At 40.0% G+C, this 23,679-nt stretch overlaps 1 protein-coding gene across 5 annotated transcripts in view; it reads left to right on the top strand.

Moving 5' to 3' along the window:
* LOC140741222 (zinc finger protein 148-like) overlaps positions 1–23,679 on the top strand; it is a 118,103-nt gene that overhangs the window by 39,748 nt on the left and 54,676 nt on the right. For all 5 annotated transcript variants that reach the window (XM_073071174.1, XM_073071177.1, XM_073071176.1 and 2 more), the window contains one exon: positions 23,165–23,288. In XM_073071174.1, coding sequence (XP_072927275.1) covers positions 23,165–23,288 — 124 coding nt within the window. The remainder of the gene's footprint in view (positions 1–23,164; positions 23,289–23,679) is intronic.

Raw genomic sequence — 23,679 nt, 5'->3', positions numbered from 1 at the left:
TCTGATGAAAGATCTTTGACTGGAAATGTTAACTCTTTCTCTCTCTCTACAGATGCTGCCTGACTTGCCAAGTATTTGCAGTATTTTTTATTTTTATTTCAGATTTCCAGCCATCTGCAGTTTTTGTTTGGTTTTCAGTTAACTGACACCCTTGAGTTCTTCTGCATCTTTGATGATGCTCAGTTCCTCAGTAGCCTTTGATCCCCTGGCAGCCTACATTCAAGGAAGGCTTGATCCTTATTATATGCAGTCTCCCTTCAATCCCTGAAATCTGTGGCATGCCCTACTTTCTCATGTGGAAGATTCCCTAAGGTTTTTGATCATGAGGTTTTCAGTGATTTATTTCAGAGGAAAAAAATCTAATGGGAAAATTGTAAAGTGTCTGTGTCCGTGCACATATAAGCGAACTTTTACATATTTACATTTCCTGTTGCATATGGAGCAATCTCAGTTTTAATGAACTACCAGTATATGGCATTCTCTCCTTTATCAGTGCACACTCAATTAGTATATTTTTCAGTTTTTTAATGTTTATCCCATATATTCCATTTTCCAATAGATTTTTCATGTCTGAACCTTCAGAGTTTCTTTCAATGATATTTGAAGAAGGGTGATATTCTTTAGTTATTTCTCCAATTCCTTGTCATAACTTTGTCAGGGAATTGATGAATACTGAATAAAGTAGCCTTAAGGCAACATTTGTCAGCCATATGGTAGTACAAACCCCATTTCCAGAAAAGTTGGGATATTTTCCAAAATGCAATAAAAACAAAAATCTGTGATATGTTAATTCACGTGAACCTTTATTTAACTGACAAAAGTACAAAGAAAAGATTTTCAATAGTTTTACTGACCAACTTAATTGTATTTTATAAATATACACAAATTTAGAATTTGATGGCTGCAACACACTCAACAAAAGTTGGGACAGAGGCATGTTTATCATTGTGTTACATCACCTTTCCTTTTAATAACACTTTTTAATCGTTTTGGAACTGAGGATACTAATTGTAGTAGATTTGCAATTGGAAATGTTGTCCATTCTTGCTTGATATAAGACTTCAGCTGCTTAACAGTCCGTGGTCACTGTTGTTTGATTCTCCTCTTCATGATGCGCCATACATTTTCAATAGGAGATAGATCTGGACTGGCAGCAGGCCAGTCAAGCACACGCACTCTGTGTCTACAAAGCCACGCTGTTGTAGCCCGTGCAGAATGTGGTCTGGCATTGTCCTGCTGAAATAAGCATGGACGTCCCGGGAGGAGACGTCGCCTTGATGGCAACATAAGTCTCTCTAAAATCCTAATATACGCCTTAGAGTCAATGGTACCTTCACATACATGCAACTCACCCATGCTGTGGGCACTGATGCACCCCCATACCATCACAGATGCTGGCTTTTGCACCTTTCACTGATAACAATTAGGATGGTCGTTTTCATCTTTGGCATGGAGAACTCGAGGCCTGTTTTTTCCGAAAACTAGCTGAAATGTGGACTCATCTGACCAGAGCACACAGTTCCACAGTCTTTCGGTCCATCTGAGATGAGCTCGGGCCCAGAGAACTCGCCAGTGTTTCTGCATAGAGTTGATGTATGGCTTCCTCCTTGTGTTATACAGTTTCAAGTTGCATTTCTGGATGCAGCGATGGACTGTGTTAAGTGACGATGGTTTTCCGAAGTACTCCCGAGCCCAGGTGGCTATAATTGTCACAGTAGCATGACGGTTTCTTAGGCAGTGCCACCTGAGGGCTCGAAGATCACGTGCATTCCACAGTGGTTTCCGACCTTGTCCTTTACACAGTGAGATGTCTCTGAATTCTCTGAATCTTTTCACAATATTATGTACTAAATTCTCTGCAATCTTGCATTGAGAAATGTTCCTTTTGAACTGACTAACAATTCTCTCACGAATTTTGGCATAAAAGGGTGAGCCATGACCCATCCTTGCTTGCAAAGACTGAGCCTTTGATGGACGATACTTTTATACCCAGTCATGATACCTCACCTGCTACCAATTAGCCTGCTTAATGTGGAGTCTTCCAAACCAGTGTTACTTGAATATTCTGTACACTTTTCAATCTTATTTTAACTCTGTCCCAACTTTTGTTGTGTGTTGCAGCCATCAAATTCTAAATTTGTGTATATTTATAAAATACAATTAAGTTGGTCAGTAAAACTATTGAAAATCTTTTCTTTGTACTTTTGTCAGTTAAATAAAGATTCACGTGAATTAACATATCACAGATTTTTGTTTTTATTGCATTTTGGAAAATATCCCAACTTTTCTGGAAATGGGGTTTGTACATTGAGAGCACCCTCCCAGAGCTTTTCTAATTCCCATCTCGTATTTTAGTTAATTAAGATGAAGGTGATGGGTAGTGAGCCACGTCCTCAGCTTTGGTGAGACCCCTTGTTGAAGGGTATGGCCGGTGCCCCCAATTTTTAAAACATAGACCCTGGAATTTCCATTAGGAATCCTAAGGGAAAATTAAACCATGTTTGTGCTTAATCTCATTATCCTGAACTTCATTGTAAAATTTCCCATCCGTCTTATTTTGTGGTTGGGAGCTAATTACATTTTTCCACAATTGATTTTCAAACCAGTGTCAACATCGAGTGTGAAAACTTGACCATTGTTAGCAATGGGTGTACCTTACTTAGATTTTAAATATTTGGCTCTTCCTAGATTGTACTGATATCTAGGTGAAGATCAAGTGGAAACCCAGAGCTCTGGATTTGTGTGGCATTTTGTACAAAACTGAAGTCGATATTTTGGAAGATATTGAATAATGTAATTTTCATCACTTTACTGTATCCTGATGGATTGGGAAAGAGTAAATGCGACAGCGAGTTTGAAATGTTGTCTTAGCAACAGGAGGTTTGGTCTGTTTCACTCGCCAAACATGGTCCACCACTCAAAAATGATTACTTTTTTTAAAGCATCATCTTGATTCTTCTGTGTTGCCACATTTAGGGAAGTACGTGGTGTACCCCCGGTCTCTGTGTTCTACAACACTCTCCAATGCCCTGTCATTTACTGCATATGTCCTGCCCAACTGGTCCATGCTGACTAAGATGTCTTATCCAAGACTTACCTATTTGCCAGCATTTGGCCCAAAATGTTCTAATCCATGTACCTGTTCAGCTGTCAAGTTATTGTAAAGTTGTTAATGTACATGCCTCAACCACTTCCTCTGGCAGCTAATCCCACTGACGCACTGCCCTTTGTGTAAGCAAAAAGCTTGCCTCTTAGGCCCTTGTTGAATCCATCCCTTTCACCTTAACGGGTACCTGAGAGGCAAGCTTTTTGCTTACACAAAGGGTGGTGCATAAGTGGAATGAGCTGCCAGAGGAAGTCTTACTTTGGAGGTCCAGTCCTGGACCTAGCACGCAAGTGCAATTATGAAGAAAGCTCAACAGTGCCTCTGCTTCCTTAGGAGTTTGTGAAAATACAGCATGTCATCTAAAACTGTAACAAACTTCTATAGGTGTGTTGTGGAGAGGATATTGACTGGCTGCATCACAGCCTGGTATGGAAACACCAATGCCCTTGAATGGAAAATCCTACAAAAAGTAGTGGATACAGCCCAGTCCATCACGGGTAAAGCCCTCCCCACCACTGAGCGCATCTACACGAAATGCAGTCACAGGAAAGCAGTATCCATCATCAGGGATTCCCACCACCCAGGCCATGTTCTCTTCTCACTGCTGCCATCAGGAAGAAGGTACAAGAGCCTCAGGACTCACACCACCAGGATCAGGAACAGTTACTACCCCTCAAACATCAGGCTCCTGAACCAGAAGGGATAACTTAACTCAACTTCACTTGCCCGATCAAAGAAATGTTCCCACAATCAGTGGACTCACTTTCAAGGACTCTTCACCTCATTTCTCAACATTTATTGCTTATTTATTTATTACAGGTCGACCTGCTATTATCCGGCACCATTGGGACCTGAGGAGTGCCGGATTAGTGAAAATGCCAAATTACAGAAGGATCACATTAAGCAATAGCTAACCGCCTCATCATACTTTTAAAATATCATGTAAATCAGTAGGTTAGATAATAATGAAACAGAAATATTAAATGAGTAGCAAGTGAAATTTTAATAAAGTAATATACTGTACAGGCACAGATAAAATAAAGGGTACAGGTAAATGTACAGGAATTAACTTGTACAGAACAGTTGAGCACTTCCGCTTCTAAAGTGAGATGTTTAATATAACTTCAGGCAAAGTTACATGTCTGCAAGTGTGGGGTTGTCAGGATCATCAACATCTTCATCTTGAAAAATGAGTGAAGCATCAGGAACTGGTGCTGAAACTGGCACAACAGTTTCTTCAAAAACTGTTGATGATGGTGACAGCACATCTGGGTGAGCAGAAACAGAAGTCGGAGAAAGAAAGTCTACTATACGCCACATTTCATGTGACCGCCAGATGGCCAGGGATTCGGCGCTGAGCTCTTTCCTCTTCACTCGCAGTTCCTGAGGGAATCCTCATTAATTTCTTTTCCTCCGCTTAGTAACGTGCTTAAATTCAGTGGGCCGCCACGTCTGATCTGAGGTCGTATGCAGAAGAGGACAGAGCGTCGGCCAGGCGACGCCGGAGGGTAGTGCTGGCAGGTGGGCAAGAAGGCGGATCGACCCAGCGCGCACCAGCCACACCTCACGCAAATGATATTAATGAATGCAGGAAAACAAGCAGGAATTGACTGTGCTTACAAGAGTGCACCATCACAGAACAGATCTAGTGCAACTAAAATGCACAGCAGATTGGTATGGTGGCCCGGGAAACTTGAAATTACAGTTGCGCGGAAAATTTGAAATCAATACCGGATTATCGAAGGAACCAGATTACAGGTAGTCGGATTAGTGAATGTCGACCTTTATTATTATTTCTTTCTATTGTACTTGCAGTTTGTTGTCATTTGCACATTGGTCGAACTCCCTATTTGATGTGGTCTTACATTGATTCTGTAGTGATTATTATTCTATAGATTTATTGAGTATGCCCACAAGAAAATGAATCTCAGGGTTGTATATGGTGGCATCTATGTACTTTGATAATAAATTTACTTTGAACTTTGTCGATGATCTCAGCATTCTCACTGGCCACAGGAGTAGGACGGTTGGATGGTGGCAAATGTTAATCCTTTATTCAGGGACAACCCTGCAAATTTTAGGTCAGTGCATCTTACATTAGTGGTGGGTAAACTATTGGAGAGGATTTTTAGAGACAGGATTTATGAGCTTCTGGGGAAGCATAGTTGGCATGGCTTTATGAGGGACAAGTCATGCCTCATGAGCCTGATTGAATTATCTGAGAAAGTAACAAAACATATCGATGAAGGCAGAGCAGTGGATGTGGTGTATATGGACTTTAGTAAGGTGTTTGATGAGGTTCCCCATAGCATACTCATTCAGAAAATCAGGAGGTATTGGATCCAGGGAAACTTGACTGTATGGTTTCAGAATTGGTTTCTCCATACTGTTAAGAATCCTGCCATTAACCCTGTATTTTGTCTTCAAGTTGAACCTGCACCCTGAAAATTTCGTGTTGGCAGGAACATCTCTGACTCCATCACACTGAGCACTGGTTCCCCACAAGGCTGTGTGCTCAGCCCATTGCTGTTTACACTGCTAACACATGACTGTGCAGCCAGATTCAAGGAGAACTTGATCATTACATTTTCTGATGATACCACAGTGGTGGGGCTCATCAGCAAAAATGATGAAACAATGTACAGGGAGGAGGTCAAACACCCAGAGAGCTGGTGCAGTGAAAACAACTTGATGCTTAATGTCACCAAAACCAAGGAGTTAATCGTTGATTTCAGACGGTCTCAGCCTGAGCACACACCCCTCAGCATCAGCGGTTCCACAGTGGAGAGAGTGGAAAACATCAAGTTCCTTGGGGTGCAGATCTCGGACAATCTCACCTGGTCCAGGAACACCACTGGGATTGTGAAACGGGCCCAGCAGAGATTGCACTTTCTGAGGAAGCTTAAACAAGCATCACTCCCCACTAACATCTTAACTACATTCTACAGAGGCGTGGTTGAGAGTGTGCTGACCTTTTGCATCACAACCTGGTACTCCAGCTGCAGTGCTGCCGACAAAAAAGCCTTGCAGAGGGTGGTTAGGGGAGCAGAGAAGGTTATCGGGGTCTCCCTACCTCTATCCAAGACCTCTTTCAGCGTCGATGCCTCCAGAAGACACGGTACATCATTAAAGACCCCTCACACCCTCTCCATAAACTGTTTGTTCTTCTGCCATCAGGTAAACGTTACAGGAGCATCAAAACTAAAACCACAAGGCTACTAAACCGCTTTTTCCCACAGCCAGTCAGACTGCTAAATAGCTGCTCTACCTGACTCTGCTTTGGACACTTTTAACTTGCACTGGACACTTATAACTTGATTTTAACTGACATTTGGCTGTTGTGTTTTACTATTTATTGTTGTGTTTATTATTTAGTGTTGTGTTTGTTATGTTATGATTGCACTGCCCCTGGGAAACGCTGTCTCATTCTGCCCTGCAGAGCTGATGTACAGTTAGAATGACAAAGTTTTTGAATCTTGAATCTTGTAGCCTATGACAACTTTCTATACTATCCACAACACCACCAACCTTCGTGACATCTGCACACTTACTAACCCACCATATTCCACTTCCTCACCCAAGTCACTTATAAAAGTCACAAAGAGAAGGGGCCCAGAATGGACCTCCGAGGAAATCCACTGGTCACCAAATTCCAGGCAGAACACACCCCATCTGTAATTACCCTCTGCCTTCTGGGGCAAGCTAGTTCTAAGTCTATACATCATGGATTGAAGGGCTTGTACTGTTCTATATTCTATGTTCGCTGCCATCTTCCTACCACCAAGCCAATTTTGTATCAAATTGGCAAGCTCACCCTGGATTCCACATGATCTATCCTTCCAGACTAGTCTACCATTTAGTATGCTAAAGTCCATGTAGACAACATCTACCACCCTGCCTTTGTCCATATCCTTGGTCACCTCATCAAAAAACAAACCCGGTCAAATTTGTGAGGTCCAATTTCCCCACCCACAGAGCCATGCTGACTGTCCTTACTCCATCCTTGCCTTTACAAATGCAGGTAAGCCCTGTCTCTCAGAACCCCCTCCACTAACTTCCCTATCATTGATGTCAGACTCACCAGCCTGTAATTGCCTGGCTTGTCCTTACAGTCTTTCTTAAATAAAGATACAACATTAGCCACCCTTCAGTTTCCAGTACCTCATCTTGGCTAACAGTGATACAAATCTCCCTGCCAGGGTCCCAGCAATTTCTTCCTGGCTTACCACAGTGTCCTAGGATATACTTAGTCATGGCCCAAGGACTTATCCACCTTTATGAACCTAAAGATCGTGTTCACCTTCTCTTTCATCATGTTGATATGCAAGACATCACTATTTTCTTTGCTGACTTTCTTCACAATAAATACAGAAGAGAAATATTCATTTAAGACTTCACACATCTCCTGTTGTTCCACATGTAGATAACCGCATTTATCCTTAAGGGAGAGGCTGTTTGGAGATAAAGTGACATTTGATAAGTGAGAGACTTTTGAAAGTAAGATACGATCAGTTCATGGTTAAAACTCCTATTAGAGTGAAGGTCAAGGCTGGCAGGAGTAGGGAACTCTGTGATCCTTTTGCTCTTGATATTCTTACAGGATCTCTTGAGATTCCCCTTTATCTTATCTGCCAAAGCTATCCAATGTCTTCATTTGCTCTCCTTATTTCCCTCTTAAGTGTACCTGTAACATGCCTCATACTCCAGGGATTTGCTTGATCCCAGCTGCCACTACCTGATATCCACCTTTTCCCTGACCAGAGCCTCAATGGCCCTTGTCATCCAGGGTTCCCTACTCACGCTAGCTTTGACTTTCACTCTAACAAAAATTTTAACCCTGAACTTGCCGGATCTACTTTTAAAAGCCTCCCATTTGTCAAATGTTCCTTTATCTGCAAACAGCCCTTCCTATTCAACCTTTGCAAATTCATGTCTTGTATAATCAAAATTAGCCTTGCCCCAATTTAGGACTTTAACTTGAAGACCAGTGATATCTTCCTCTCTATCTACTTTAAACCTAAGATAATAATGATCATTAGTCTCAAAGTGCTCTCCACTAACACACAAATCATTTGTCCTGCCTTATTTCCCAAGAGTAGGTCAAGTAGGGCCATATGCATATTGCTTGAGAAAACATTCTACGCTTAACAAAAACCAACCTATCCATGCCTTTTGGACTAGGTAGTACCAGATAATAAGAAGGAAGTTAAAATCACCTACTATTACAGTACTATTGTTTTTACGGCTATCTATGATCTCCTTACATATTTGTTCCTCTAATTCCCATTGACTATGGGGGGAGAGGGTTCTGTATAACAATCCCATCGAAGTGATCACCCCTTCTTATTTCTAAGTTCTCTCCATATAGTATCACTGGGCAATTTCCCAGGAATATCTTAATTTGTATTTTCCTTTACTACCTTTTGTAATAGGATACATTTCATGGGCACGGCCATAGTGGGGTGTGTCAGGAATGGACAGGAGGAGGAGTATAGGAAACTGATACAGGACTTTGTGATATGGTGCAACTCAAACTACCTGCGTCTCAATATCACCAAGACCAAGGAGATGGTGGTGGACTTTAGGAGATCTAGGCCTCATATGGAGCCAGTGATCATTAATGGAGAATGTGTGGAGCAGGTTAAGACCTACAAGTATCTGGGAGTACAGTTAGACGAGAAGCTAGACTGGACTGCCAACACAGATGCCTTGTGCAGGAAGGCACAGAGTCGACTGTACTTCCTAAGAAGGTTGGCGTCATTCAATGTCTGTAGTGAGATGCTGAAGATGTTCTATAGGTCAGTTGTGGAGAGCGCCCTCTTCTTTGTGGTGGCGTGTTGGGGAGGAAGCATTAAGAAGAGGGACGCCTCACGTCTTAATAAGCTGGTAAGGAAGGCGGGCTCTGTCGTGGGCAAAGTACTGGAGAGTTTAACATCGGTAGCTGAGCGAAGGGCGCTGAGTAGGCTACGGTCAATTATGGATAACTCTGAACATCCTCTACATAGCACCATCCAGAGACAGAGAAGCAGTTTCAGCGACAGGTTACTATCGATGCAATGCTCCTCAGACAGGATGAAGAGGTCAATACTCCCCAATGCCATTAGGCTTTACAATTCTACCGCCAGGACTTAAGAACTTTTTAAAAGCTATTATTAATGCTTTTTGAGATAGTGATTTAGATGCATATCATATTTTTTACTGAGTTAAGTATTGTATGTAATTAGTTTTGCTACAACAAGTGTATGGGACATTGGAAAAAAAGTTGAATTTCCCCATGGGGATGAATAAAGTATCTATCTATCTATCTATCTATCTAAGGTACTTCAAAATTTGACAATTAACCATAGAAAGATAGAGGTAACTGAAACTTTAGTTATAGAGCTAATTTTTCCACGTTGCCACCTAAAAAGTGGCAGAGAAGTTTAGAGAGAGAATTCCAAAGCTTTGAGACTTATCAGTTGAAGACATGGTAACCAATGACGGAGCAATTAAAAGTAAAACTGCAGAAGAAGCCACAGATGGAAGAATGTAGAGAGATCAGAAGTTCATTGCCTGCAGGCCATTGCCTGGACTGCTTTGCTCTTGGAGTTCAGTGTTTGCTTTCAGCTTCTTGGCCTCAGGATCACTTCTGGCTGTGTCTGCTGATCTCCATTGCATGTCAAAGTTTGCTGCTTGCTTTTTGGAAGTCACTGAAACTCTATGCTCAAGTAGAGACTTATTTTCTCTCTGCCCATTGGAGCAGACAGACTGGGCATGGGCATTTTCCTGCATTGCAGGCTTCCCCAAAGTACAGATATTCTGAGACTGCATCCTTGTTATTACAGAGATTTCCCTTGCACCACTCTTCACCAGCATGCTCTGATCCCTCTCATCCCTACATGCCTGTCCTACCATTGTCATTGCAAACTCTGATACCGGTGTTTAGGAGACATTTAGACAGGCCTGTGAACATGCAGGGAATGGAGGGTCACAGACCATTTGCAGGCAGATGGGATTTGGTTAACTTATCATTTTGTTTGACGCAGACACGGAGGGGTAAAAGGCCTGTTTCTGTGCTGTACTATTTTATTTATCCAGTCGTCCAGTAAGACCATAAAGCATAGGAGCAGAATTAGGGTCTGCTCCGCTATTCCATCATGGCTGGTTTATTATCCCACTCAAACTCCTTTCTCCTGTCTTCTCACCATAAATTTTGACGCCTAATCAAAAACCTATTAACCTCCAATTTTAATATACCCAATGTCTTGGCCTCCACACTGTCTGTGGCAATGTGGAGGATTCAATCCCCCCACCCCCGGCATTCAGAGAATATGCCCTCTCATCCTAGACACCCCCACTACAAGAAACATCCTCTCCATGTCCAGTCTATTTAGGCCTTTCAATATTTGATGCGTTTCAATGAGTTCCCACTCATTCTTCTAAATTCCAGTAAGTACCGGTTCAGAGCAATCAAGCACTTCTCATACATTAACCCTCTCATTCCTAGGATGATTCTTGTGAAGAGAGAATGTACCAGAATGTCACAGAGAGTAGCGACACTCCCTGTGGAGCTAAGCTGTGAGGCTTTTATTGTGGCATGTCCTTTTATCAGCTGGTTGCAGGTGTGCCAGTGAGGCTAAATGCTACCACCTTCAAGAGCTTGAAATAGGGAATATTGCTCTGCCACTGACTTCCAGTATCTGTGTGGTCCCGTGCAGAGAGACGGGACAGCACCTTTGAACCTTGAAACCCAAGATTTTGATCTTTGGAGAACTATTGCAAACAGATTTAAGACCATAAGACATAGGAGCAGAACTAGGCCATTTGGCCCATTGAGTGTGCTCCATCATTCAATTATGGCTAATTCATTTTTTTTCCCTCCTCAACCCCATTTCCTGGCCTTCTCCCTGTAACCTTTGATGCCGTGTCCAATCAAGAACCTGTCAAACTCTGCCTTAAATACACCCAATGACCTGGCCTTCACAGCTGCCTCTGGTAACAAATTCCACAAATTCACCATCCTCTGGCTAAAGAAATTTCTCCACATCTCTGTTTTAAATGGATTCCCATCTATCCTGAGGCTGTGCCCTCTTGTCCCAGACTCCCCCACCATGGGAACCATCCTTTCCACATCTACTCTGTCTAGGTCTTCCAACATTTGAAAGATTTCATTGTAATCCCCTCTCATCCTTCTGAATTCCAGTGAATACAGACCCAGAGCTATCAAACATTCCTCATATGATAACCCTTTCTTTCCCGGAATCATCCCTGTGAACCTCCTCTGAACCCTCTCCAATACCAGCACATCTTTTCTTAGATGAGGAGCCCAAAACTGTTCACAATACTCCGGGTGAAGCCTCACCGGTGCCTTATAAATCCTCAGCATCACAACCCTGTTCTTGTATTCTAGACTCTTGAAATGAATGCTAACATTGCATTTGCCTTCCTCACCACTGACTCTACCTGCAAGTTAATCTTTAGAGTGTTCTGCACAAGGACTCCCAAGTTTCTTTGCATCTCAGATTCTTGGATTTTCTCCCCGTTTAGGAAATAGTTTGCACATTTATTTCTACTACCAAAATGCATGAAAATGCATTTTCCAACATTGTATTTCTTTTGCCACTTTCTTGGCTATTCCTCTCCTAATCTAAGTTCTTCTGCAGCCTACCTGTTTCCTCAACACTACCTGCTCCTCCACCAATCTTCATATCTTCTGCAAACTTGGCAACAAAGCCATCTATTCCATCATCTAAATCATTGATATACAGCATAAAAAGAAGTGGTCCCAACACCGACCTCTATGGAACACCACTAGTCATTGGCAGCCAACCAGAAAAGGATCCTTTTATTCCCACTCACTGCCTCCTACCAATCAGGCAATGCTCTAACCATGCTAGTAACTTTCCTGTAATACCATGGGCTCCTAGCTTGATAAGCAGCCTCATGTGTGGCACCTTGTCAAAGGCCTTCTGAAAGTCCACTACATCCCCTTTATTTATCCTACTTGTAATCTCCTCATAGAATTCTAACAGGTTCATCAGGCAAGATTTTCCTTTCAGGAAACCATGCTGACTTTATCCTACCTTGTCCTGTATCACCAAGTACTCCATAACCTCATCCTTAACAATTGATTCTAACATTTTCCCAACCACTGAGGTCAGCCTAACTGGTCTATAATTTCCTTTCTGCTGCATTCCTCCTTTCTTAAAGAGTGGAGTGACATTTGCAATTTTCCAGTCCTCTGGCACCATGCCAGAGTCCAGTGGCTTTTAAAAGATGATTACTAATGCCTCCATAATCCCTACCTCTACTTCTTTCAGAACCCAAGGTGCAGTTCCTCACACCCTTCAACATCTGGCACACTCCTAGTGTCTTCCACAGTGAAGGCATATAAAATACTCATTTAATTCCTCTGTCATTTCCTTGTCCCGTTATTAGTTCTCTGGCCTCAATTTCTCATGGTCCTATATCCACTCTCATCTCTCTTACTTTTTACATACTTGGAAAAGCTTTTACTATCCACTTGATATTGTTTGCTAGCTTGCTTTTATATTTCATTTTTTCCTTCTTAATGGTTATTTTAGTTGCTCTCTGTAGGTTTTTAAAAGCTTCCCTATTCTCTGTCTTCCTGCTAATTTTTGCTTTGTTGTAAACCCTCTCTTTTGCTTTTACATTAGCTTTGACTTACTTCCCTGGTCATCCACGGTTGTACTAATTTGGTATTTTGAGTATTTCTTCATTTTTGGAATACATCTAGCCTGCACCTTCCTCATTTTTCACAGAAACTCAAGCCATTGCTGCTCTGCTGTCATCCCTGCCAGTATCTCTTGAGATCCATTACCAACTTGATTTTCCCAATCGACTTGCATGTTGAAATCTCCCATGACTATCATAACATTGCCCTTTTTGACACACCTTTTCTATTTCCTGTTGTAATCTGTGGTCCACATCTCAGCTACTTGTTGGGAAACCTGTATATAACTGCCATCAGGGTCCTTTTACCTTTGCAGTTTCTTAACTCAACCCACAAGGATTCAACATCTTCTGATCCTATGTCACATCTTTCTACTGATTTGATACCATTCTTTACCAGCAGAGCCACGCCACCCCCTCTGCCTACCTTCCTATCCCTCTGATACAACGTGTAACCTTGGACATTCAGCTCCCTACCACAACCATCCTTCAACCACGATTCAGTGATGGCCTCAACATCAGACCTGACAATCTGTAATAGTGCAACAAGATCATCCACCTTATTTCTTCTACTCCGTGCATTGAGATATAACACTTTGAGTACTGTAATTGCTACCCTCTTTGATGCAGTACAGATTTTTTTTTCTTTTTTTTACTTAGGCGGAATTTGTATCTGCATCTATGCTTTTCTTGGGGCTTGCATCGATTGATATCGACTTGTTTCTGGGCTTTGTAGTTTGGGTGGGACTTTTTTTCTTTTTTTCCCCATTATGGAATCCCGGAGCATACGTCAATTATTTTTATTGTTGTTCATCTCCGCCATTTTCGACTACCTTATCCTGACATGCGTCTAACTATTGTTTTTAAGATACAAAGTTCCATGATGATATCTAAACAGCTAGGTGTTTTAACTTGGAGTGTTCGTGGTTGGAATCATCCTATTAAGTGTAAGAAAAATTTAAAGTTATTAACCGATTCCAGCCTGATATAATCTTTGCTCAAGAGACGCATATCAGGTTATGTGATAAAAATCGATTTTTTTAAATTTTAGAAGGGTCCTCAGTTTCACACAAATTCCCAGAGTAAAACTAGAGGTGTTTCTATTTTTATTGATTCTAATATTCCTTTTAATCAGGAGGATATTATAGCTGATATTAATGGTAGATTTTTGATTGTTAAAGGAATAATTTGTAATAGGAAAATGGTTTTGGTTAATATTTATGGACCAAATGTTGATGATCCTTCATTTTTTAAAACTGTTTTTGCTCTATTACCCGATTTAAATGAATATATGTTATTAATGGGTGGTGATCTTAATACTTGTCTAAATCCTTTAATGGATAAGTCATCATCCAAATATCAACTTCCTAATCGTTCTGCATCACTTAGTAATTCCTTTTTAATTGATTATGGTTTAATTGAGGTCTGGAGGCATATACACCCTAGTGATAGAGAATACTCCTTTTTTTCACATGTTCATAATAAATATTCGAGAATCGACTATTTTATAGTTGACCCTCGACTTTTATTCAATGTTCAGAAATGTGAGTATGATGCGATTGCTATTTCTGATCACGCTCCTTTAAACTTAATATTTGAACTGAAAGATGTTGTTTCTACCAGACCATTTTGGCATTTTCCAGAACATTTATTACAAAGTTCAGAATTTGTTGAGTTTATCAAAGCTCAGTTAAAAGAGTTTTTTCTCTTTAATAATATAGGAAACATCTCTAAGTTAGTAATTTGGGATACATTAAAAGCTTGTCTACGCGGTCAAATTATTTCATATATAGCTAAACTGAAGAAACAAACAAGATTGGAATTAGATGAAATCTCTAAACAAATTAAAGAATTAGATAACATCAATGCAATCTCTCCAAATGTTTCATTTAAAAGAAGAGTAGAACTACAATCACAGTATAATTTATTATTAACATATCCTATTGAAGGATATTTGCTTAAATTGAAAAGTCAGTTTTATATCTTTGGGGATAAAAATAATAAACTCTTAGCTTCTCAATTAAGAGCAGCCAGAGCTAAAAAACAAATCTTAAAGATTCGTAAAAACAATGGAGATATAGTAAGTAATCATGAGGACATTAATAATACTTTTCAAGATTTTTATTCCGATCTTTATAGATCTCAATTTCCTGCAGATTCCTCTAAAATGAAGGCTTTCCTACATAAGATTAAATTTCCACAAATTTCTCTTGAAGATCAACAGATGCTTGATGCTCCAATTACCGAGCATGAAATTCAGAAAGCTATTTTATCAATGCAATCAGGTAAAGCTCCTGGACTTGATGGTTATTCAGTGGGATTTTACAAAAAATTTGGAAGGTTACTTTCTCCGTATCTTTTGGAAATATTTCATGAATCCTTTGAGAAGGATAATTTACCACCTTTTTATGAAGCATCTATTTCCTTAATTCTTAAAAAAGATAAAGATCCTGTTGAATGCTCATCATATAGACCTATTTCGCTATTAAATGTGGACGCAAAATTTCTCTCTAAAATAATGGCTAATTGCTTGGAAAATATTTTAACTAAAGTAATTTCTGTGGATCAAACAGGCTTTATTAAAGGCCGTTATTCTTTCTCTAACGTTCGGAGATTGATGAATATGATATATTCTTCATTATCTAAACATCCTCAATGTGTTACCTCTCTCGATGCAGAAAAGGCATTTGATAGAGTTGAGTGGCCATATTTGTTTAAAGTATTAGAAAATTTTGGTTTTGGTAATAATTTTAATAGATGGATTCAAATGATTTATAAGAATCCTATTGCCATGGTTATTACTAATAATTGCAGGTCTTTTTTCTCACTTTCTCGTGGCACTAGACAAGGATGTCCATTAAGTCCTTTATTTAATCTTGTATTGGAGCCTTTAGCTATAACATTACGTGAAGCTAAAAATACTCATGGTATCTCTATGAATGGAACCATACATAAGATTTCTCTTTATGCAGATGATCTTTTGGTTTTTATTTCAAATCTTGAGGAATCAATTCCTAATCTTTTGGAAATACTAAAAGATTTTGGTAAATTTTCAGGATATAAACTTAATTTGAATGAAAGTGAATTGTTTCCATTAAATGTCCCTGTTAGTATATACAATGACATTCCTTTTAGAATTGTTAATACATTTAGATATTTAGGTATTATAATTACCAAAAAAATATAAAAATCTCTATAAAACGAATATAGTTCCTTTAATGGACTCCATGAAACAACTATTTTCTAGATGGAATCCACTTACTCTTTCTTTAATAGGTCATATTCATGCTGTGAAAATGATGATTTTACCTAGATTTTTATACATTTTCCAAAATACACCTATTTTTTAACTAAAAAATTTTTCGATCAAATTGACTCTCTTATTTCTTTGTTTATTTGGAACAATAAGAGACCAAGAATTAATAAGTATCATTTACAAAAATCTAAAAAAGATGGTGGACTTGCACTTCCTAATTTAAGACTATTATTGGGCTGTGAATATTAGACAATTATGCTTTTGGTTATATTGGCTTGATAAGAACCAAAAACCATTATGGGTTGATTTGGAATTAAAAGATGTTAAACAATTTCATTTAACTTCAATTTAGGAGCTCCATTACCTTTACAGCTCTCTAAAATTCCAAATTTAAATCTTTATCCGGTTATTAAACAATCTTTACGGATTTGGGTTCAGTTTCGTAATTTTTAAAATTTTAAACAATTTAAGTTATCTAGTTTTTTATATCGAAACTTCTCATTTGAACCTTCAACAACTGACCCTATTTTTCTTCTATGGAAAAATAAAGGCATTCATTCTTTTACAGATTTATTTTGTGATGGTCGATTGATGACTTTTGAGGAGTTAATGAACAAATATTCTCTCGCTCATACACATTTTTTGCAATATTTTCAGGTTAGACATTTTTTACAACAATATTTACCCAAGTTTCCATATTTACAAGAATCTGATTTGTTGGATACCATTTTGAAATTGAATCCCTTAGTGAAAGGTTCCATTAGTAGAATTTATAATTTATTTTTGTTACAAAAAGAGAACCTATCACTAAAGATTAAGTAAGATTGGGAGAGAGAACTTAATATGACCTTTGTTAATGAAGATTGGCTTCGAGTTTTGAAAAACGTAAATTCTTCTTCTGTATGTGCCAACCATTGTTTAATTCAATTAAAAATTGTACACCATTATTACTTAACAAAGGAGAGACTATCTAAAATATTTCCTAGTATAGATAACTATTGCGATAGATGTAAAACTGAAGTAGCTACTTTGTCACATATGTTCTGGTCATGTTCTGCATTAAAATCGTTCTGGAAATCTTTATTTTCTACAATCTCCAAAGCTTTGAAAATTAATTTACAACCTAATAGATTGACTGTTCTATTTGGAATAGTTCCGCATCATATTCAAGGTATCTCATTTTCAGATCAACATGTAATCGCATTTGTTACACTACTGGCAAGAAGGGCTATTTTATTAAAATGGAAAGATATTTCTTCCCCTACATTAATTGAATGGTTTTCTCAAGTGATGTTATGTCTTAGTTTGGAAAAAATTAGAAGTAGAATTTTTGATCCTTAATTTGATTTTGAGAAAAGATGGGGTTCTTTTGCCAAATATTATCATTTAATTTGAATTAAGTTATATGTTATCCTTCCAATTTTATTTTTTTTATAAATATGAAATGGCAGTTGATGACTTTTTAAAATATATTTAGATGATGGTTAAATGTATTGCTCCGGGGGGTTGATTCCTAATGGGTGTATTTTTTTGTAGTTAGTGGGGTTTTTTTTCCTAGTTAGATGGGGTTCTTTTTTTTCCTTTTTCCTATATATAAATTTTTTTTTCCCATTTTTATATTTTAAGATCAGTTTTTTTCTTCAGCTTTATTAATTGTATACATATTAATCTGTTGAAGTATTGTAGCATTTTATAACTGTTGAAGATTATATATCAATAAAAAGATTCTAAAAATGAATTGCTACCCTCTTTGATTCTGCATCCCTAATACACTGATATTCACGTGCTGGCTGCAATTTTGTCCTATCATCTGCTTGCCCTTTCTGACAATCTGACTGCACACTATCTTTGCTTTTTTTTTAAACCATCCTTCCTATCCTGAGTCCCTTCACTCCGGTTCCCTTTCCCCTGCCAAATTAGTTTAAAACCTCCCCAACAGCTCTAACAAACCTGCCCACGAGAATATTGGTCCCCCTCAGGTTCAGGTGTAACCTGTCACTTTTGTACTGGTCATACCTCCCTTAGAAGAGATCCCAGTGATCCAAGAACCTGAAGCCCTGCCCCCTGCACCAGCTTCTCAGCCATGCATTTATCTGCCAAATCATCCTGTTTCTACCCTCACGGGCGCGTAGCATAGGTAGCAATCCAGAAATTACTACACTGGATGTCCTGCTTCTCAGCTCTCTAAATTTTAGTCCAGCTCTCTAAATTTTCTCTTCAGGACCTCTTTGCTTTTCCTTCCTGTATCATTGGTACCAATATGTGCCAAGACATCTGGCTGCTCTCCCTCCCCAGCCAGAATTTAGGATGATTCACAATGCTGTTTTAGCACCTTTCAAAGGTAATAAAGCAATCTCTTAGCTTCCATTTTCGAATTTCCTATCAAACCCAAAACTACTTCACTGAGCATGACGTTTATGCCATAATACACTTGTGGACATTTTATTGATTGTATATGCTACGTTTGAATGGGACAAAATGAACTTAATGTAGGATTGGGAGCGTTCTGTTCTTCCCTCTAGGTTTCCTGTGCTTCTCTCCTCAGGATCAGTGCCAGTGCCATCTGTTTCTTTGGGGTAGTGCAGTGGCATAGTTTTACTGGGCCTGTATGTCGGAGTGCCACATATAACTATACTGCACTCAGGTTGCCATCATCCATAATTGTGATGTATTTATTCTGGTGTCACTGTGTCATAGTTAAACTAGCAATGACTGTTGCTATGCTACAGCTGTAGCCATGGCATAGCAGCCCCTACCGTGGAGCAGTTCAGCAGCTGCATCTATTATTGTGCAGTTCTCCTGGCATCAGCTTCTTCTGTGGCACAATCTGCTAAATGCTCCTGCCATTGTGGTGCAGTTCTGCTGGAATCATTCATAATTGTAGTGTACTTGCGCTGGTAAATTCTTTTGCTGTTTGCATGGTTCTATTGCAGCCTCTGCAACTGTAAAGCAAAATCAGAAGGCACCTAGCAGATCAGGTGGAATCTTTGGACAGAGAAACATACAATGTTTCAGGTAACTGACCTTAAATCAGTACTAGAAAAGTGGAAAGAAAACAAGTGTGTTTTAAGGTATAATAGAAGGAAGGTTTGGAGAGGGTATGTTTGTGGCGGGCTGGAGATCAATTTTCTCCAGGTAGAAATGAAACAAATGTCATAAAGTCTTGTTTATGTATGTGTGCACTGATGCAATGAAAAACTACACAGCATTACAGGCACACAACATCAGATCAGGAGCGTTCACAAGATCAACGTCAAATAAGCTTGGAAGAACACAAGTAGAACCGCATGGTCCTTTTTAGTGCAAAGTTGTCCCTACTGAGGTAGGGTTAGGTATAAAGTTCTACACTGAGGTAATGTTAGGGTTGTGCTGGTTGGTTCAAGAACCAAATGGTTAAGGGAAGTAGCTGTTCTTGAATCTATTGGTGTGGGACTTCTGGCTTCTGTACTTCCTCCCTGATGGGAGCTGTGAGAAGATGTCATGGCCTGGATAGTGGTGATCTGAGATGACAGATGTCACCTTCTTGAGGTAGCACTTAATGTAGAAAGTACCTGTAGTAGCTGGGAGTGTGAGAGGCTGAATATAATGTTTGTTGGGAATTTGAGACAAAAGGGAATGCCAGAAATAATGAGAAAATCAAACAACATCTGTGAAGAGATGAAAAACTGAGTTAAAGATGACCCTGCCTCAAATCTTGCCAGGTCTGACACAAACAGCTGGTTCTCTGAAGTTGTTAAATTCAGTAGTGAATCCTTAGTGCTGCATTGTGCCTAGAAAGGAGATATGATGTTTTTCCTGTGCTTATATATGGTTTCATTGGAGCAGTATGAGAAGCTAAAGGTTGGGAGATCTGAGTGGAAGTAGGACAGAAAATTAAAGTAACATGCAACTTGGAAGCTCAGGCTGCAGCCAATCTGCATTTTGTTTTTCCAATGCAGAGGTGACCAGATTTTAAACACTAATGCTGTAGACTAGATTGGAAGAAGTATAAGTGAATTGTTGCTTGGTTTGGAAGGACTGTTGGGTTCCTGGTTAGTAGGAAGGGAGGGGGTACAAGGGCAGGTTTGCAACTCCTGCAGTTGCAGAAAAAAGAGCAAATCAGGGAATTATGAAGAGAAGGGTCCCTTTCAAGATTCTAAAAGGTGGGGGGAGGCAGAGAGAAGACATGTTTAATGGTGGAATCATGTTGGAAAAATTTTGATGTATGGTCCATTCCATGTGGAGGCTGGTGGGGTGGAAGGTGAGGACAAGAGACCTTGATCCTTGCTCTGTCTGGGGGCAATGGCGTAGAAACTTGTCACAAAACTAAATTGGACTAGAGATGTAGAAACTGGAAGAATGGAATGGAGTCCCTGAACAAAACAGGGTGGGAGGAAGAGCATTTGGTTTAGTCATGGGAGGCTCTGGGTATATAATGGAGATTGGCTCCTAACCTAGAACCTGAGGTAAAGAGAGGTCAAGAAAGGAAAGGGAAGAGTCAGATATGGGCCACATATAAGTGGGAGGAGGGAGGAAATTTGCATCCACTCAAATTCCTAAGTTCTGTTTGAGTGCAGAGAACAGTACCGATATGTCATCTGTGTGACAGAAGAAAGATTTGAGGGTAAAAGTCCTGAATAAGGCTCAGATAAAGGCTGCTCCATGTATCGATGGAAGAGATGGGCTTAGCTGGGTGCCATGCAATTTCCTGAATCTGTACCTTGCAGAAAGGCAGTGGAGTTAAAGAAGTTTTCAATGTGAGAGTGTTCAGGCAGCGAATGAGTGTGTGTTGCAAGACAAGTGGTTGGTCTTCTGTTGGAGGAGTCAAAAAGGTGTGGGATTGAGGTGTCGAGGAGTTGAACTTTGGTGATTTAAATAAGCTGATTGGAGCCAGAAAACTGGAAACAGTGGGCAATATAAATGTCACAGATGGAAGTGGGAAGGTGGAGACGAGTTCCCAGGAAGGATACATAACTGAAGTGGGAATGGACTGGTTTGGGGTAGAAAACAGAGTCAAGGTAGAAAGTTCTCTGGGGCATCAGCAGGCTGAAGCAGTGAATCCATTTTTCAGTCCTGCTTATGGTTCTTGAAAAGGAGCTGGCAGCAGGCTGTGTGGGGATGGGGGACTGTGAGGCTGGAAGGAAGGTCTCAAGGAAGTGAGGTTGATGACTCTCTGGAAGATGATGACCTGATGTTCAATGGTAAAGGCACAGTCCAATGGGGAGGTATGAAGAGCTGTCAGAGAGATGGCATTTAGCCTCTGCAAGGGAGAGGTCATTGTGCATATTCACAACATTGCACTTGTCTGCAGGCTTGAAGATAATTTTGGGGTTGGCCCTTGGTGAGTGGAGAGCTGCTAGGTTAGAAAGAGCAAGGAAAAATCAGGTGGTCAGTGTCCGATCAACATTTTCATTGTAATTACAAGTTCAACAGGCAGTTGAAAATGGTGGTAATGAGGACTAGTTGGGCTTCAGGGTCAAGGAGAAAGAGCCTGCAGATCATCCTGGTTTGGATGGATGTGGCGAGGAAATGCTAATTAGTTCCCACGGGCACCATGTGTAGTGTGGTTCCCTTGGCATCAATAGCTGGAGGATGCAGTGTTCGTCACACAAACTCTGGATTAAATGCTATTTATCATTAATTTCCTTTATTGTGGTGTAGTTTCCTTGGCATCAGCTCCTTTTGGGATACAATTATATATGGTTGTTTCTGTCAGGGAGGTGTAATTCCACTGAAACCACCTTTGCTAAGGTGCAGTTCCACTGACAAAATCTCTTCATTTGGTGCACTTTGCATGGCATTTACTGATGCTGTAGTACATTTACACTGGTACCACTGGGAGGGTCTGTTCCCAAGGCACAGTTCCAGCAGAACCACCTCATGCTGCAACTCCATCCAGTCGACACCATTTCTTCCTATTGTACTTTCCCATTGGTATTGGTAGGTGCTGTCTGTGTGGAGTTTGTACATTCTCCGTGACTGGCTTCCTCCCCCATCCTAAAGATGTGTGGGTTGGTAGGTTAATTGGCTGCTGTAAATCACCCTTGGTGTGCAGGTAAGTTGGAGAATTGGGGATGTTTAATGGATACATGTGAGAGAAAATAGCCTATTGAAAAATAAGTAAGGGTATGGGATTGGTTAGATTGTTCTGAGAGCTAGTGTAGGCTTGATGGGCTGAATGGCTTCCAGTGCTGTAAGGAATGCAATATCATATGAGTTCAATTAGCACTATCAGTTACTGTGGTCCAATTTCACAACTAGGCCACAAAGTGTCATTGTGGCCTAGTTCCTCTGGCATTATCCATTGTTGTAGTATGTTTCAGTAGCAGCGGCACCATCTGTTGCTGTGGTGCAGTTCACTGGCAGTAACCATTCCCCTTGGGCATTTTCACTGAGATGATATGTTGTTTCACTGCACCATCTGTTGTTGTGGTGCAGCTCTATTGGCACCATCTTTTTTATGGCTTAATTGCACTTGGTATAGACTGTTATTGTAGTACAGCTCAGTTGGTACAATGAGTTACTGTGGTTCTGTTCACTGGCACTATCTATAGTGGTACATTTGCACTGGCATCATCTATCACAGTGCTGTGCTGCAGTTGTCTTCGCTCTACCTGTTACTGGGTGTATTTTACAATTTTCCATGGCACCGCCAGATCCTGGCCCTGCATAATCCTGTCATAAGCCCTTAATGTAATGCAGGTTCCATGGGACACAGTTCCGCTGGCGCTGTGTACAGCTGAGATACTGCTGAATGTTGCCATGGTTTGGTAGAAATCTGAGACTTTGTGTTTACTTAATATTTGAGCAGAAAAATCATTCAGTCATTGATTGGTAGCAGAGCAAATGATGTAAAGCAGAAAAAGGAGAGTCAGGAACGAAAGTAATTCCAATATTGGAGTATTGCTATTAAATGTCATTTACACTGAAATATGTATTTGGTAAAAATCACCTTTTGGTCCATTCTAAACCTTTTCTGCAACAGTTGTAATGAGAGTACTGTACTAGTTAATATGTAGCAGAATATGTATACTGTAGTAGTTGTCTTGTATGTCCATGTTGTGATTTGCCTCGCAAGGGTTTCTGAAGACAAGTCAAATGTCTTATCAGTAAACATACAAAGCATTGTATATGAATATTCTGCCTTTCAGATTCTGGTAGTCGGCGAAGATGGGACCTTCATGGTTAAATCTCCAAAGACTCACATCTGCGAGCAATGCAGTGCAGCCTTCCGGACTAACTACCACCTACAGAGACACATCCTCATCCATACAGGTAGAACACAGGACCATGGCATGTCCGGAGCTCACAGTAAGATAAAGAATATGTCTATTTGCAGAAGAAAATACCACTGCAGCCAAACTCTTGTTACACATATGAGAAGGCATTAAGTTCTAGTTCCATTTGATAAGAATTCTTTTATTTATGGTTTGAATATTGTCTTTTATTGAGTTTTTATAAAATGTTCTTTTATCATAAAATTACCATAAGCTCAAAATTTTCCCCGTCCAATTTTCTAATCTCTTTCTCTTAATGAAATCACTGAGATGATAACTATGCAGGCACCTCATCCTGTGTGGGCCTGTATGCTAATTGTTGAGGGTTATTTTGGCACAGCAGAGCTGGATCTTGTCCTTTCTTGACATCAAGGAATGCATACTTTCCA

This window comes from Hemitrygon akajei, chromosome 18, assembly GCF_048418815.1.
Source record: "Hemitrygon akajei chromosome 18, sHemAka1.3, whole genome shotgun sequence".
NCBI lineage: Eukaryota > Metazoa > Chordata > Chondrichthyes > Myliobatiformes > Dasyatidae > Hemitrygon > Hemitrygon akajei.
The sequence above is the reverse complement of the archived record's forward strand: the minus strand, read 5'-3'. Positions and strand labels throughout refer to the sequence as shown.